Below are 17,791 nucleotides of genomic sequence, written 5' to 3'. Positions count from 1 at the left end.
CCTCTATCGAGATTGTCTCAGGCGATGATCAGAACGTCTGAGACTCATTCAGCAGCGTACATGTACTAAGTGATTGCTGTATGCTCTTAGAATTCCCCCTATTTTTGTACAAAGAAATTTATATCACCTCCAGGGAGGCTGAGTCTAGCCTCATCTGCCTTGGTTCCGCAGCACGCTGTTGGCCAAGCAGTCCTGGCTCCAGGAGAGCAGGCGTTGCGCCTTGGAATTCTCAAACTTCTGGCAATGCCGTTTGCAATGGTGCCTCATTTTCATTACTCCAGTGACGCGTCCTGAGGAGATGGGTGCAAAGGTCCAGCACCCACTCCATCCACCTCCTATTGCCCACAGTGTGGACGACCACAGGCTGAAATGGGGAGGAAGTGTGCAAGAGCTCCGGCCAGCCCTTCCCCATACCAACCGTTCAGTGAAACTTCAAGCAGTTTAACAGATTGCGGAAAACCACCCCTGAACAAGCAGTTTCCGTTTCCCACCATGATCATGAGGCAAGAGAAAGCGTCATTCTATGTAATCCGAGCAGAGTCACGTGTGGCGAGTTTGCAGCTGGCTGTGGGAATTCCAGTTGTCACGAAGGTAACTCCTGCATGGAGGCTGGAGGCCGGAGTGGAAAAGCTGCGTCTTCTGACTGCACAGAAAGCAGGAAACCCTGTGAATGAAGTGTTACCGAGGAAATAACGGCTTAATATCATATACCATGTATGACATTAAGCCATTAGATTACATAAAGCTAGCTGGATTGTGAGGAGAGGAAGTATAATTTATATGAGATGAAACTTTTATCCCCATAAAGGGCCAGATTGAGCCTATCATAAATCTAAATTCCCCTGAAATAGCTATGGCTATATTGCTAATACATTAAAAGATAGATATATCTTTTCTTCTTTCTCCACTAATCCCACCAGAGCAGCACTAAATAGTTAACAAGATTCTTTTCCTGAATGTATGCAATGAACTTCATAGGCACCTGCATTTAGCTTCAATTTTCTTTCTTGGGATTTCCATTTTTATTTTAGAAAAGGAGTCTTTCGTTGAAAACATTGAGGTGAGCTTAAAATTATTCAGAAAAATTAAGATTTCTCGGTATGTTAATTTGCTGAGTTTTAAAAATTACCTTTTGAGACAATGACTAGATTTATTGTGGTGACCATTTCAGAATGTGTATAAATATCAAATCACTATACCTGAAACTTAATATGATATTGTATATCAGTTATACTTTAATTAAAAAATTACCTTTCCTCCAGATTTATTTGTAGAATTGTTTTCAGTTCTATTGAGAAATAATTGACGTATATCACTGTGTAGGTTGTTGTACAGAATGATGGTTTGATTTACATATATTTTGAAATGACTATCAGTAGATTTAGTTAACATCCACGATCTTGTATAGATACAATAAAAAGAACAGAAAAAAAATTTCTCCTTGTGATAAGAACAGTTTGTATAATTTGATAATTTTCTTAAATTCCCACTCATTTAATAGTTGGTTGAGATCTGAGGTATCCCAGTTCTGTTTAGGGATTTTTTTTTTTAATATCTCAAATATGCTCCCAGGGTTATAAATTGAGTTTTTCAAAAGTATAAAATATTAGGAAATATTTTATTTTTTTTGACCACGCCTCACGGCTTATGGGACCTCAGTTCACCAACTAGAGATTGAACCCAGGCCCTCGCAGTAAAAGCAGAGTCCTAACCACTGGACTAACAGGGAATTCCCTGAAATATTTTAAAACTGTGATCTTGTATATGATATAATCTTACGAGTTTATTTTTTGTTTAATCCACTGCACTGTCTTTTTTTTTTCTTTTAATTTAATCCAGAAATAGACAAGAAGAAATATTACAAGTACAGCAAAGAGAAGACATTAAAATGGCTGGAAAAAAAGGTACAGTACCTCTCCAATGCCTTGTGGCAGAAAGAGTTTGATGATCCTTTTTAAACATATTTAGAAAAGGTAGTAAGCCTGACCCCAAAGACCATCTTGAACATCCATCTACAAGAGAGAAGCTGTACAAAGACCTCCAAGTGGGAGAAGAATCTTTGGCTTTTCATTCTCCCTAATTCATGTATTTTTTTAGCTTGATGTGTTCCTTTGACCTGCATCCCCATTTCCCTGTGGTCCTCACCAGTGAATGAAGAAGTACTTGCTATTTGTTGGTGTAGACTTGAGTCTTTCAAGCCAGGTAATACCAGGGCTATGTGCACTTGATGCTCTCAGTCCTATAGGTGTCTCAGAGGTCGACGTTGCTCACACATGACCCACAGGGGACCAGGCAGATGGGGTTCAGGCTTAGTGTCTGGATGCTGAAGAGGGGTCATCTTCCAGGCAAACCCTGTATCTTAGTGATCCTAGGAATTAGACCTAATATGAGGTCTTGGGCAGTGTTTTTCAAATCACTTTATTGGATCACAATCAGTATTTCTCTTGGAATGGAATGGAATAGAATAGGATAGGATGTATTAAAAGATAGCACAGAGTATGGGCAAGTATTAAGTATGACTGTATGAAATGTATTTATATGTGTTTTGGGGTATTGGGTTGCTGTGTATTTCTTATTATGGGTATAGTAAAGAAAAAAACAAAAAAGCTGCTGGTCTGAGGATATTGCATACTTTCACCGTGATAAAGAATCTCGCGAGACCAGATCTATGGATGACAAAGTTTTTGTAAGTTCAGTGGATACCAGTTCTAGTACTGATTCCTAAGAGTCTCTTCTATCTTGTATGTGAAAAGCATGTTTGTAATATCATGTTACTGAGCACATAGGGAACTTGGGAACATGGAAATGAACCTTGCAGAATTAATTAGGTTCTTATATACAGAGTGGTGAAAAGATTTGAAAAGTACCCATGTTTCACTTTTCATTTGCTTTAATGGTAAGTAGTATTTGCATTAGTAGAATTCTGTGTAGGTGAAGAATGAGAAGTACTGAGCAGAAACTTGGCATTTTGTTTTTGCTCTTAGCAAATGATAATGACACGAAATAGCAAAGTGAGGTTTATGTTTATTGATTGTGCTTCCTTTCTTAAATTCCTAGGAAGTGAGAAATTTATATTATTTATTCTATTTAGAAAATCATTACATATAAGCATTGTGCCATGTTCTGTACTAAGAGCTTAACATACATTAACTCGTTTAATCCTCACGACAGTACTATGAGATAGGTACTATCTTTATCCCCCTCTCTTAGATAGAGGCACAGAGAGGTTAAGTAACTAGCCCATGGTCACAGAGCAAACCCGAGCAGCCTGCCTCCAGAGTCAGTGCTCTCATATGGTGTAGGCCTTAGGAAGTCCATGTACTGAACTCATCCGGTAGTGCTGTCACTACCCTTCACCTTTCTTCAAATGTGTAGCTATCTCTCATCTTGTGATACCTGGTGAAGGTATTTCTAGGTCCTCAACTACTTCTTCCTGGATCTTAACTGGATTGAAGACTGTCTGGAAAGTCATGGTGTTTCTAAACTTAGTTGAAAATACCCTGATATTCCCCTTTCGGTTATTTCATAGGTTAATCAGACTATGGCAGCGTTAAAAACCAATAATGTAAATGTCGGTGCCCGGGTACAGTCTACTGCATTTTTCTCTGGTGACCCGCTTTCCAGTGACAAGGAAGGTAAGTAAATCATTTCAGCAGAAATTATTTTTGTCTGGAGTAAGTTGCTGACCGGAGTAAATGCCAGTCTTATGATTTTAAAATCTTAATGTCTCAGAAGCTTCACATTCTTGCCGATGTGTTCTCATAGATCTTGTGGCAGGTGTGCATTTTATTTCAGAACCAAATAGTATTTCTGCCGTAGTTCACGTCTTTCATTAATTGATACTTAAATCATTCATTCAAGAAATATATATTTTGCGCTAATAGTAATAACAGCCCTAAAAACCCTGGCTATCATTTATTGAGGGTGTGTTGTGTGCCAAGCCTTTTACTAAGCTGCCAGTGTGCACACATTAGCCCATCTGACCCTCCATCTAAGTCTTATTTTACAGTGAGAGTCCTGAGGCTGTGTCAAAAGTCACACAGCTAGTAAATGGTAGAGCTGAGCTACTAATGGAGCTTGCCTGACTCTTAAGCCCACACTCATAACCTTTTTGTGGTACTGTTCGTGTGGCACAAGGATTTCCAATGAGCTGTATCTGTTTGCATCTTACTCTCAAGAAGCATAGGTCCTACTGTAGGTCTCAATATTTTGATTTTAGATGAAACTTTATTCAATTGGCAATTTTTTCTTTTAGGTTATTAAGGTAAATTTTTTGCTTTTTTACAGTATAGTGTCCTGTTATTTTTATATGTGTAGTTGAATAAAAACAGCTATCTAATACAATTAACTTTCTGAAATGGTAGGACGGACATTATTCTGACTTTAAGCTCCAATTCAGTGTTCCCCTGTTCTAGTATACAACTCCAAAACGTCAGTTTCATCATTAAAAAACAGAACTAGGAACAGTGGCCTGTTGGTAATTCAGACAATCTTTGACTCGCAGAAGTCAACCTTACAGTACATTGTACATATGGATAATAGCTGGCCCCTGCCATTCTGGGAGTGGTAGGCTTGCCCTTGACATCTGAGTTTACCAGCTATCAGTGTCTTTGATTGGCTTTAACAAAAGAAGAGAAGGGACTGAGTCAAATGGCCAGACAGATAGACAGATGCATGGATGGATGGATGGATGGATGGATAAAACCATAGATTTTTGTTACAGTAGGAGAAGGGGTGTTAGAGGTTATTTAGACAGGTCTTCTCATTTTAAAAATGAAAAACTGTGGTCTTAGAGAAGTAGATGACTTATTCAAGGTCACCCATCCTAGCTAGCAGGCCAGGTCTTCTGCTCTGAGGCCAGTGTTTGTACCAATCTCTAAATATGAGTCTGGGCTTGGCTATATGGTCATTTTGGTTCCCAGCCATAAAGTAAGCTTTATACTCTTCACATTCTTTCCTTTTTTAGATCTTTAGCTTGATATGCTACCAGAAGAAGCAAACAGATGATATACTGGCTTTCTTAAAATAACTTTCTTTGTCTATTCATGACTCATTAGAAAATTACTAACTCAGAACCATGAGCATATTTTAAGAAGGGTCCAGTGATAACTTTCAGTTCTGTGCTGGCCGTGAAAATCTCTTACTGAAGACTTTTTGAGATCAGGTGGACCAGGCAGCAGTCACTTTCTAAGTAATACTGAGGCAAATTGTTATCCTAACGTTGAAGGTAGAAGAGAAAGGAAAAAAAGAAGAAAATGAATATCCCAGCAACAAACTTGGGATATTGCTTTTGGTAGTTTATATCCCCTGGTGATTATCCCATCTGTTAAGTTTGATTATCCCCTAGGATTCTACAAAAAATACTGAATTAAGGAAGAGAGCTTTAAAACAGATTTTCTCTTATGTTCTGTATTTAATTGATACCAGAGTTTCATTTTAGTACTGAGAATCCATATGCTTTAGAAGTAATGATTATACTTTCTGCTGAGTTTTGTTTTTTCTATTTTTTAAGGCATTTTATTAGTTTGGGGGTAGATATAACATTCAGGACTCTTATAAAGCAAGTACTTAATAGAGACGTATCATGTATTATTCCTCTTAGATGAGCATATTCATTTACTGTTCAATATTTAGATTTATATTATATTGAAACAGACCTAGAAAAGATTAGTCTTTTAAAAAGACATGAATATTTCATATTGTTACATCTGATTTTTGAACTTTATTCGTATTCAAGGGCCTCAGCTAAGAAAGGAACCCTGAGTTTTTGCCTGTTATTTAGTGGGCATCTGCTGTATTGTGCTTGATTATCTCATCATATCTTTGATATCATCCTACATATCCATCCATCAGATTACCCCACTACTGTGACAGGTAGATACGAGCATCCCCGTTTCACAAAAAAGCTTAAGTGACTCTCTTAGGCCAGACAGTGGCAGAATTTGAACTCTGGTCAATTTGACTGTAAAACTACCATAATTATTACTAATTTTTTTTTTCATTCTCCATTCTCTTTCCTTCAGAGGATTATATTCGTTATGCGCATGGTCTGATATCTGATTACATCCCTAAAGAATTAAGTGATGACTTATCTAAATATTTAAAGTAAGTATGGTTCAGCTTTAGTCATAATTAAGCATAATTGTGCTTCTTGGTTTCCAAGAAATAGGGTTTCTTTATGGCTTATATCACTTTTTCTGATAAGAGGTTATTCTTGAGTTATGTCACAGATGGTATGATTTGGAGGTGATTTTTAATAGATAGTTTTTTGATTGGAACAAACTGATTTAATGGATACTAGTTGTAGGAAGCCCTGAGTGTTAGGATTGGAGTTATCGGGTTTTTTGATATTAGAGGGTAAACTGTGTTAAAATTTTAACCCCAGCCAGACTTAACTAATTTGGTTAGTGGGGAGGAAAGAGTAGACGGCAGAATAGAATATTTTTGAAAATTATATTTAAAGGTTTTGTTCCATTTTTATTATCATTAGATGTTCACTAAGTATTTTTATTATGGCCAACACTTGGAACTCAGTGAAGAGTGAAGCACAGTCTGTGTCTTTGAGGGGGAAGAAGGGTTTGAGAATGACTTGATTTGTGTTCCTTCCTTCATAATGATCTTTAATAAAATATAAAGACTTTATCTTAGGCTGAAAAAAATGTTTATTTTCTGTATTTTAGCAACTGCTGCTCAGATTTCATGTGTGTGATGATTTAATAGCCTTTCCTGATTCTTATAATAATTTTTTCCTCTGATACATGAATATAAGATGACTTTGTAATAGATACAGTTGCTGTTTTTAGCAAACTGCATTTTAGGTCCTACTTTAAAAAAACAATTAGTAGATACTGGTTTCTGTAGTGTAGTATGTTGAAAGCCTGCTTTGAATTGATAAACATATCCTTCTGTTTAATATTTTCCTGGATTTCTTTATACCTGCTTATCTTGTTAGAGACCTTATGTCTTTGTATTCCATTATTTTGTTTATATTCTTTACAGCTGAAATTTTTAAGTTTTGGTTAGACTTGAAGAGAAAGATATGTCAATTAAACTTTAATAGAAGAAAAGTAAAGTTTGTATGACTTTTTGTCAACAGTTAAAATAATTTTCACTTTTATATATATTCTAGATTCATCATTTATGATGAAAAAATATAGTACCAAAATGCAAATTTTTAGAGGCTAAAGAAAAGCAATTCCATTTCAGCAAATGACTTCTCATTTTGTTTTTTAGCTCAGACAATTCCAATACTTAGAATTAAGGAGGCAAATGAACATTTATTCACTTAGAGAAATTTCACTCTTTCAACCGAGGTGACTGAACATTAAGATATATGGAGGTGAAACTACTAGATGAAAGTAGGACTTACTAAGTCTGAAGTTGGCCCAGTCTTTCCGTTTGCTTGTCTATGAAAAACCATGACTCTGATTTTTATTTTTTACTCCTCAGGCTTCCAGAACCTCCAGCTTCAGTGCCAAACCCTCCATCAAAGGTAAGAAGCTGTGACTAAGCTATCTTTGGAGGACTTAGAAAAATATTATACTTTTGCCACATAAATTTAGTTTAGTATATTTTAAAACAGACTTCATTCACCTTATGCGGAATAAAGATTATACTGGGCTCTCCATCAGTATTTTTATTTCTGTGGCTTTTACGTGAATGATAAAGTGCTATGAAAATCAAAGAGTTGATTTTAGCTGGATACCTATGTCAAAATATTAAAGAGGTATAATTAAAATTAAGTCTTCTCGAGTGAGCTAGATCCTGTAATTAACTTTATTAATCACCAGGAATACTCTATAACTAAAAGTCATTTTGCCAAATATAATTGTCATGGGCACAAAGGCACATAGAGCATGATTTTTGCAACACAGAGAAGCTATCAGTGGAAAACCTTTCCCCTTCCAGCTGTTCTCAAACTGCCACCCACAGCTCCTCTGCACTGTGGGCTATGGCCTACGTTTGTCTCCCAGATACAGGGAGTAGAGAAGCCAGCTATAAACCACACCTGAGAACAAAGAGTAGCATCCCAGAGTCCAGGCGTGATCACAGACCAGTGAGCGCTGCTCAGACACAGGGAAGTAAACACATGCAACAGCTTGTCGGTGAGGTCATTCTCCTGCCAGATGAGTAATGAGTGCCTTGCAAATGTTAAACAACTTTCCTTTTTCCCTGCCTTCAAAATGACCAACATGCTCAGGATTTTTAATCATTTCTGTTTGAAGGTGGTCATGGCTCTAAACACATTCACTACTTTGACTTTTAGAAAAGGACATAAAATTTAAAGTGCATCAGTGTTGGTTGTGGGCCTTTTCCAGCAAATTGCCCGAGGAGGTTCATGTTTTCCTCTCTGGAAGAACAGTACTGGAGGAAGTCAGCTGGTGTCAGATGTAAAGTTATTCTGGGTCAGACCCACATTGCTTCCAGTCCAGTAGTGAACCTCTGACAACAGCACCAGAGGACATAGATATAGTTGTCTTGCTCTAACTAAGAGGACAGGTGTATTTGTTTCTTTCTTATTTCTCTCCCTCCACAAGCTAAGCATATTTCTTTCTCCCAAATATCTGTCTTCCTTAGTAACATAGAGATCATTCATAAATGGAACAAAACCTATACTTGAAGGTTTCAGCCTTTGATACTGTTGCTGGAGGGTAGGTTCTTGTTTTTTTGCAGAAAGAATTCAGAGCTGAGTCTGAGAGGCCAAGTAAGCAAAGGATTTATTGAGTGACAGAACACTCTCAGGAAGGGAGTGCAGGCAGGCTCAGGTGAGCAGCTGTGAGTTCCTTTCGGCAAGCTGGTTTATACACGGTGTGAAAATGACTGGGCGGAATATTCATCAAGAAGGGAGGGGTTTGGGGGGTAATTTCCTGGTTGTCATCCCAGGTCCACCTTCCCGAGAAGAGGGGGAGTTTCTGTCCTTATTTGGTTTTGCTCGGATCTGTCATGGTGCCGGTGCGTGATGGGTACTGCTCTGGTTGCAATGCTACTTCTACTGTCATGAGGGCATAATGAGCAAAAGGTTGCATACGACCGGGAGGTTCCTGCCTTTCTTTGTTTGCCTCTAGGACCGTTGTCTTCACAAGACATATGGTCTCGTGTCAGCCGGAGGTCCCCGCTTTTCTGTGTTTGCCTCTAGAACCCCTGTCACTGCAAGATGCATTATGGTCTCCTGTCACATGACCTGTGCCTCCCTCCTCTGCTCGTGTCTGGCTAACTGCCTGCTCTAACGTTTCCCCCCTCGAGGAGTCTGGACCCTTAAAATCTTTCAAGGGTCAAAGGGTCGGTGGTCCGTCTTCTGTAGCTGCTTCAAGCTGGGCAGGGGCATTGTCCCTACCAGTGGGGTCCAGATCACCTTGCTCTCTGTCAGAGATAGGAGGTCTCAGGGTCATTTACAGTGGCAGAGATAGAGAGTGGGGAGTAGGAGGAGGCTGCAGCCCTGCCCAGTGGATGTTGATGGTCCCCATCTTCGTGCAGGATGGGTTGAAATCCCTGGCATACCATCATCTGTAGGTGACACTGTTGTAACCTGAAGAAACAGACTTAACAAACAGGAGATTAAAAAGGCAGGGGCCCCAAATCAGCAAAAATATTATTGCAATCAGGGGTCCAAGCAGGGGTAGGAACCAGGTCGTGTTTGGTAATAGCCCTCTGACTGCAGTCCATGTGGAGCTGGCATTGGGGTTACCCTTTCCAAAAGTGTGTAGCGATTGGGCCTGTTCCTCTACCTTTTGGATACCTTCTTCCACCTGGCCAGTGGTGTTGCTGTAGGTGCAGCACGTTGTTTGGATTACTGCACGTACCCCTCCCCGTTCAGCGAGCAGATAGTCCAGGGCCAGTCTATTATCCATCACTACACTCGCTAGGAGATAAAGGGGGGATCCCCCACAGTCCTGGCCAGAGGAGACAGAGTGTCTGACAGGTTACAAAGCATGGCCTCAAGGTAGGCAAAGCCACCCATGGGGCACCAAACAACAGCTGCTCCAGTTTCTGCCAGGATGAGGCCCATCAGCCTCTTATTTCAGGAGTGGCGGATATTATGGGTGGTGACACCTAGGTTCATCTGATTACTTAGTTGGCCTAGCGTGCACTGTCCCGCAAGCAGGGCATTATCTATCCAAGGAAAGGCCACAGTCAATCCTGGGGAGGGGAAGGAGAGCTGGGGTTGTTCTGAGAAGGCAGCTGGTTTATGTTCAGGCCACAGAGGGACAGGCGTCTGGGGGAGTGCATGCCTGGCGCACTTCTGAGGAGCTGAGCCCTTCCTGTAAGTGGTTTGCCCAAGAGGGTGTACCCACACAGCTTGAGGAGAGAGGCCACCGTTCTGAGAGGGGTCGTGAGGTGTGGGGACTTTTCTGTAGGCCTTAGGAGGGCCATATTGTAAACGCCGGACAACTGGCGTTTTCCCTCCCTCTTCCACTGGTCACTGGGGGCAGGGGCAGCAAGACTGGCTAGTCTCACTGCACTTGAGAATGAGTACTTGGTATTGGTTAGAAATATTAATGTGAGGGGTGAGATCCAAGCATGGAAGCTGCTTTAGGGACGGGATATGAATTTCAAGAGGGCTAGGTTTAGCAGAACCGTTGAGCAGGGTGAGAGTGAGGTTCTTAGCATTCTTGGGCATAAAATGTACTCCCTTTAATCCATACATGTCACTCTGAGGGTGGGGATGACAGACCCAGCACCGGGATAGATTTTCTCCATGGGCTGCAATTCTTGAGAGATTTACTATTGCATTAAATTCTCATTTCCCTAGTGTGGACACCCAAAAGAGGGAGAGCAAGGTTAGGGTGAATAATGACTTCATGATGGCGGAGGGGAGCCAAAAGTGAACAATCCTTTCGAACCCAGCATGGACTGAACAGAGCCCCCTCGGGTATAGGTGCTGAACCACGGCGGCACTCACAAAGGATAATGAGAGTAAGAAGGAAAGAGAGGAGGGTAATAAGCATCCATATCCACCCGAGCATATTGGTTCATTTGTGGGTGGACTGGGGTAACAGGAGGCAAAAGGAGAACAGTGACTATGGGTTCTCAGCCTTGAATTTGTGAAATTTCTTTGTCCTTCTTCAATAACAATTTCAGGTCTTGAAGAGGTTCACTCAACCGTTGGACTCTTCTGGCCACCCAAGATCCTCTGTGTCTTCTGAAGACTCGGGGAGGGGGAGGTTTGATTCTAGAAATGTGCACCCAACTAGTGATTCCCCATACTTTCACTACAGTAGGAGTGCTGGGAAGGACCTGATAAGGCCCCTTCCACTTGGGTAGTAATTGTTCAAAGGGGGACCCTTCTCTCCATGTTTTTAGGAGGCAAAATCTCCTGGCTGAACCTGAATGGGGTCAGGTTCTTGTCTGGGGCTGGTAAAATCTGATTTCCAGATTCTGAAATTGCCCTTTGGACTTGTCCCAGATTAATCAGTTACTTAGTGAGCTCATTGGTGTCAGTGTCCACCAAAATATCTGAAGGTAAAAAGGGCCTACTATCAGTCATTTCAAAGGGGACTGAGCCTTAGCCCCGTTTTAGGTGCCACCCTGATTCTCAGGAGGGCTATGGGTAAAAGTTTTGTCCAACGTCCTGATGTCTCTTGACAAAGTTTAGCCAGGGTTCTTTTTAAAGTGTGGTTTGCCCTTTACACTTTCTCCGATGACTGAGGCCTCCAGGCAGCATGGAGGTGGTAGCAGATGCCTAGGGCACTAGAGCTTTGTTGGGTAACCCTAGCCATAAAAGAGGGACTGTTATAACTTTGTAAAAACCATGCAAGTCTGAACCAAGGAATTATTTCCTTTAATAATGCCTTTAGTACTTCCTGAGCTGTCTTGGTCCTTCCTTGTTGGAAAGGCTTCCACCCATCTAGTATAAGTGTCAATAAAGACCAGAAGGTTTTTATACCCCTCGGAGGATGGCATCTGGGTAAAGACTGTTTGCCAGTCCTACCTGGATAGATTCCTCTTCTTTGGATGGGCTGGAGAAGTGGAGGCCTTAGTTTCCCCCCGGCTTACTATGGTGTCATATATTACAGGCCCTATGACCTCTAGGATAGTCTAGAAAGGCCCATTCCAGAGAAGACTTTCTCTACCAGGTTCATCAAAGCATCCCTTCCCAAATGAGAGGAGTCATGGAGTGATTTTAAAAATTTCCACTGTAATGCTGTGGGCAGTAGTATTGTTTTTCCTTAATCCACCGGCTGTCAGGGCCTTTTTGATATCCCCTAGTTCTAGCCCACTGTATTTCCTTGATCGTGTACTGAGGTGACGAAAGCGGGTTGCAGGTTGGTACCTGGGGGAGCAATGCAGCCCAAGTGAAAGGGGTTTTACAAGAACTACACTCTTTGCCAGGCTGTTTCCTTTTACTACGTCTGAGTTTCCTTTCTGATGTCCCTGGCAGTGAATAACTGCCACCCCCTTAGAGTCTTGTATTGCCTCTGCGAGTTCTGAGAGCTCCCGGCAGTGCTGGACGGGGGAAGCCCATGCAGTTCGGGGTCCTCTGTGCTTCCAAATGGCAGCACATGCATGTAACACCAAAAAATACATACTTAGAATCACTATAGATATTGATCCTCTTGTCTCTTCCTAGCCTGAGAGCTTGAGCCAGAACTGTAAGCTCGGCTTTTTGTGCTGAGATTTGAGGTGGCAGGACACCAGCTTCTGTGATCTTACGTAGACCTACTATGGCATACCCTGGCTTCTGGACGCTGTCTTATATATAGCTGCTTCCATCAGTAAACCAGACAGCTTCAGGGTCATCGAGAGGCTGGTCCCTAAGGTCAGCTCTACACCGGTTCAATGGTCTCAGTGCAAGAATGAGGTCATTCCTCTGGGCTTTCTCTTGGTATGAGGGTGGCTGGATTTAGGGTCTGACATACCTTAAAGGTCACTTCAGGAGAGTTAAGAAGGAGGGCATCATATTTTGTGACAGGACCTCCAGTCAGCCATTGGTGTCCCTTCATTTCTGGTATTCTCTGTATCGAGTGTGGCGTCAATACCTCTAGGGGGTTGACCCATGGTGAGTTTTGTGGCCTCTTCAGTTAGCAGGGCGGTGGCCACTACAGCTTTCAGACACGTCCCAAGGCCACTGGGTCCAATTGCTTGTAGAGAGATGCCACCGACCGTGGGCTTGGTCCCACCTTTTGGGTGAGAATCCCCAGGGCTCTTCCCTGTTTTTCTGAGGTAAACAGAGTAAAGGGCTTCTTTAGATCTGGGATCCCTAGGGCTGGGGTGCTAGTCACGACGGTCTCCATCTGATCAAATGCTCCTTGTGAGTTGCCCATCCAGTCTACAAGTTCTGTGTCTAGTCCCTTCAAGGCCTCACGTAATGGCTTTGCCATGAGACCAAACCCAGGGATCCTTCAAAATCCAGCCGTCCCTAAGAAGGTTCTGAGCTGTCTCTTTGTGTGTGGTGGCTGTCAGTGGAGGACTGCCTCCTCACGCCGGTCGTAAGGGGACGCTGTCCCAGGCTTAGAACACAACACGTCCGGCGTAGGTGACTCTGTGAGAGGAGATTTGGCCTCGGGGTACCTTTTACCCTGAGCCCAGGAAACCGAGGGCCTGTACAGTGTTTTGGCCTGAGGCTTCCTCCGAGGGGCTGAAAATAAGGAGGTCATTTACATAGTGTAATAATGCCCGCATCTCCAATGTAAGTTCCTTATGTTCCTTTGCTAGGGCGTTGCCAAACAGGTGTGGTCTGTCCCAGAATCCCTCGGGAAGGACAGTCCAGGTATATTGTTGGGTCATATTGGTGTCTGGATCAGTCCATTCAAAGGTAAAAAGGTATTGGGAATCAGAGTGAACAGGTATACAGAAGAAGGCATCTTTAAGATCAAGGACTATAAACCATGCTGTGTCCTCTGGGGTCTGAGTAAGGATTGTGTATGGATTGGGAACAGTCAGATGGAGAGGAATCACAGCTTCATTTATGATTTGAAGATCTTGGACCACTCTATAGTCCCCATTTGATTTGGGGATAGGTAGGATTGGAGCATTACAAGGAGACGGGCATGATACCAAAGGCCCACATTTGATGAATTTTGAGATCTGGGGTTTGAGGCTCCTTGTCGAGCCTCTGGTTTTATAGGGTACCGACACCTGGAAGGGAAGATATTAGCCTCCTTTAAAGGGTGATTTTTAAGGAGTGGCAAATTTTGCCCGTCCTGGGATTCCCTGATTTCCAGACCTGTGGATCTGTAAGTTTTTCAATTTCTGGGGAAATATTATGGGCTGGACTGTCCATGTCTTGTATAATGCATAGTCCAGCCAAAAATAGGCCTTGGGTTTGGTTTTCAGGGAGAGTAAAAGTTGCCCCCAAGGCTGAAAGAAAGTCTCTTCCCAATAATGGGCTAGGGCATTCAAGCATGACAAGAAACTTGTAAGTTATAAGGGTCTTTCCCCAGGTGCAAAGTAGAGGGGTAGTGAAAAGTTTCAGCTTTGACCTACCTTCTACCCCAATGATACAGCAAGTTTCAGGGGCAAGAGGCCCAGCGTGAGAAGTCAGGACAGAGTAAGTGGCTTCTTTGTCCACTGGAAACTGGACAAGCTTACCTGCCATGTCAGTGGTCACCCATGGTTCCTCCCTTGTGATGATGACTGTCTTCTCAGGAGCCTTGGGAGGTCCCAGGTCTCATCAATCAACCACTGACATGACTGGCAAGGGGGAACTTCCCTGCTCCCTTCGGAGCTGAGGGCCCTTCCCTGCTCCAGTGACCCATCTTCTTACAGAGTGGGCATGGCGTCTTGGGTAGAGGCTGGGACCTATTTCCTGGGCATTCCTTGCTCCAGTCTTTGGGGCTCCCACAGCTAAAACAGGCTCCTTTACCTGGTGGAGCCTTCTGGAAGTACCTTTGGGGTGACCAGGAGGTGGGTTAGGTCCTGCCATAATGGCTGCCAGAATGTTGGCTTGCTGATGGGCCCTTCTCCAGTCATGCTGTTTCTTCCTTTCTTCCTCAGCCTGGTCTCTATTGTGTTTTTTTTTTAATTTTAAAATTTTATTTAATTTATTTTTTTATACAGCAGGTTCTTATTAGTCATCAATTTTATACACATCAGTGTATACATGTCAATCCCAATCACCCAATTCAGCACACCACCATCCCCCCACCCCCCACCCCCGTGGTTTTCCCCGCTTGGTGTCCATACGTTTGTTCTCTACATCTGTGTCTTAACTTCTGCCCTGCAAACCGGTTCATCTGTACCATTTTTCTAGGTTCCACCTATATGTGTTAATGTACGATATTTGTTTTTCTCTTTCTGACTTACTTCACTCTGTATGACAGTCTATAGATCCATCCATCCACGTCTCAACAAATGACTCAATTTCGTTCCTTTTTATGGCTGAGTAATATTCCATTGAATATATATACCACAACTTCTTTATCCATTCATCTGTCGATGGGCATTTAGGTTGCTTCCATGACCTGGCTGTTGTAAATAGTGCTGCAATGAACTTTGGGGTGCATGTGTCTTTTTGAATTATGGTTTTCTCTGGGTATATGCCCAATAGTGGGATTGCTGGATCATACGGTAATTCTATTTTTAGTTTTTTAAGGAACCTCCATACTGTTCTCCATAGTGGCTGTATCAGTTTACATTCCCACCAACAGTGCAAGAGGGTTCCTTTTTCTCCACACCCTCTCCAGCATTTGTTGTTTGTAGATTTTCTGATGATGCCCATTCTAACTGGTGTGAGGTGATACCTCATTGTACTTTTGATTTGCATTGCTATAATAATTAGTTATGTTGAGCAGCTTTTCATGTGCTTCTTGGCCATCTGTATGTCTTCTTTGGAGAAATGTCTATTTAGGTCTTCTGCCCATTTTTGGATTGGGTTTGTTATTTAATATTGAGCTGCGGGCTTCCCTGGTGGCGCAGTGGTTGAGAGTCCGCCTGCCGATGCAGGGGACGCGGGTTCGTGCCGCGGTCCGGGAGGATCCCACGTGCCGCGGAGCGGCTGGGCCTGTGAGCCATGGCCGCTGAGCCTGCTCGTCCAGAGCCTGGGCTCCGCAACGCGAGAGGCCACAAGAGTGAGAGGCCCGCGTACCACAAAAAAAAAAAAAAAAAAAAAATATTGAGCTGCATGAGCTGTTTATATATTTTGGAGATTAATACTTTGTCCATTGATTTGTTTGCAAATACTTTCTCCTATTCTGAGGTTTGTCTTTTCGTCTTCTTTATGGTTTCCTTTGCTGTGCAAAAGCTTTGAAGTTGCATTAGGTCCCATTTGTTTATTTTTGTTTTTATTTCCATTACTCTAGGAGGTGGATCAAAAAAGATCTTCCTGTGATTTATGTCAGAGTGTTCTTCCTGTGTTTTCCTCTAAGAGTTTTATAGTGTCCGGTATTACATTTAGGTCTCAAATCCATTTTGAGTTTATTTTTGTGTATGGTGTTAAGGGAGTGTTCTAATTTCATTCTTTTACATGTAGCTGTCCAGTTTTCCCAGCACCACTTATTGAAGAGACTGTCTTTTCTCCATTGTATATCCTGCCCTCCTTTGTCATAGATTAGTTGACCATAGGTGCATGGGTTTATCTCTGGGCTTTCTATCTTGTTCCATTGATATATGTTTCTGTTTTTGTGCCAGTACCATATTGTCTTGATTACCATAGCTTTGTAGTATAGTCTGAAGTTAGGGAGTCTGAATTCCTCCAGCTCCGTTTTTTTCCCTCAAGACTGCTTTGGCTATTCAGGGTCTTTTGTGTCTCCATACAAATTTTAAGATTTTTTGTTCTACTTCCATAAAAAATGCCACTGGTAATTTGATAGGGATTGCATTGAATCTGTAGATTGCTTTGGGTAGTATAGTCATTTGCACAACGTTGATTCTTCCAATCCAAGAACATGGTATATCTCTCCATCTGTTGGTATCATCTTTAATTTCTTTCATCAGTGTCTTATAGTTTTCTGCATATAGGTCTTTTGTCTCCCTAGGTAGGTTTATTCCTAGGTATTTTATTCTCTCTGTTGCAATGGTAAATGGGAGTGTTTCCTTAATTTCTCTTTCAGATTTTTCATCATTAGTGTATAGGAATGCAAGAGATTTCTGTGCAGTAATTTTGTATCCTGCAACTTTACCAACTTCATCGATTAGCTCTAGTAGTTTTCTGGTGGCATTTTTAGGATTCTCTGTGTATAGCATCATATTATCTGCACACAATGACAGTTTTACTTCTTCTTTTCCAATTTGGATTCCTTTTATTTCTTTTGCTTCTCTGATTGTCATGGCTAGGACTTCCAAAACTATGCTGAATAATAGTGGTGAGAGTGGACATCCTTGTCTTGTTCCTGATCTTAGAGGAAATGCTTTCGGTTTTTCACCATTGAGAATGATGTTTGCTCTGGGTTTGTCGTATATGGCCTTTATTATGTTGAGGTAGGTTCCCTCTATACCCACTTTCTGGAGAGATTTTTATCATAAAAGGGTGTTGAATTTTGTCAAAAGCTTTTTTTGCATCTATTGAGATGATCATATGGTTTTTATTCTTCAGTTTGTTAATATGGTGTATCACATTGATTGATTTGCGTATATTGAAGAATCCTTGCATCCGTGGGATAAATCCCACTTGATCATGGTGTATGATCCTTTTAATGTGTTATTGGATTCTGTTTGCTAGTAATTTGTTGAGGATTTCTGCATCTATATTTATCAGTGATATTGGTCTGCAATTTTCTTTTTTTGTAGTATCTTTGTCTGGTTTTGGTATCAGGGTGATGGTGGCCTCCTAGAATGAGTTTGAGGGTGTTCCTTCCTCTGCAAGTTTTTGGAAGAGTTTGAGAAAGATCGGTGTTAGCTCTTCTCTAAATGTTTG

General features: G+C 41.8%; 1 protein-coding gene across 8 annotated transcripts in view; it reads left to right on the top strand.

Moving 5' to 3' along the window:
- The window catches only part of RNASEH2B (ribonuclease H2 subunit B), a 79,298-nt gene that overhangs the window by 42,688 nt on the left and 18,819 nt on the right, over positions 1-17,791 (top strand). For all 8 annotated transcript variants that reach the window (XM_067016816.1, XM_067016814.1, XM_067016813.1 and 5 more), the window contains 4 exons: positions 1,840-1,904; positions 3,530-3,635; positions 6,024-6,105; positions 7,450-7,492. In XM_067016816.1, the coding sequence (XP_066872917.1) occupies positions 1,840-1,904; positions 3,530-3,635; positions 6,024-6,105; positions 7,450-7,492 (296 nt within the window). The remainder of the gene's footprint in view (positions 1-1,839; positions 1,905-3,529; positions 3,636-6,023; positions 6,106-7,449; positions 7,493-17,791) is intronic.

This window comes from Kogia breviceps, chromosome 16 (assembly GCF_026419965.1).
Source record: "Kogia breviceps isolate mKogBre1 chromosome 16, mKogBre1 haplotype 1, whole genome shotgun sequence".
In the NCBI taxonomy this organism is placed as follows: Eukaryota; Metazoa; Chordata; class Mammalia; order Artiodactyla; family Physeteridae; genus Kogia; species Kogia breviceps.
The sequence above is the reverse complement of the archived record's forward strand: the minus strand, read 5'-3'. Positions and strand labels throughout refer to the sequence as shown.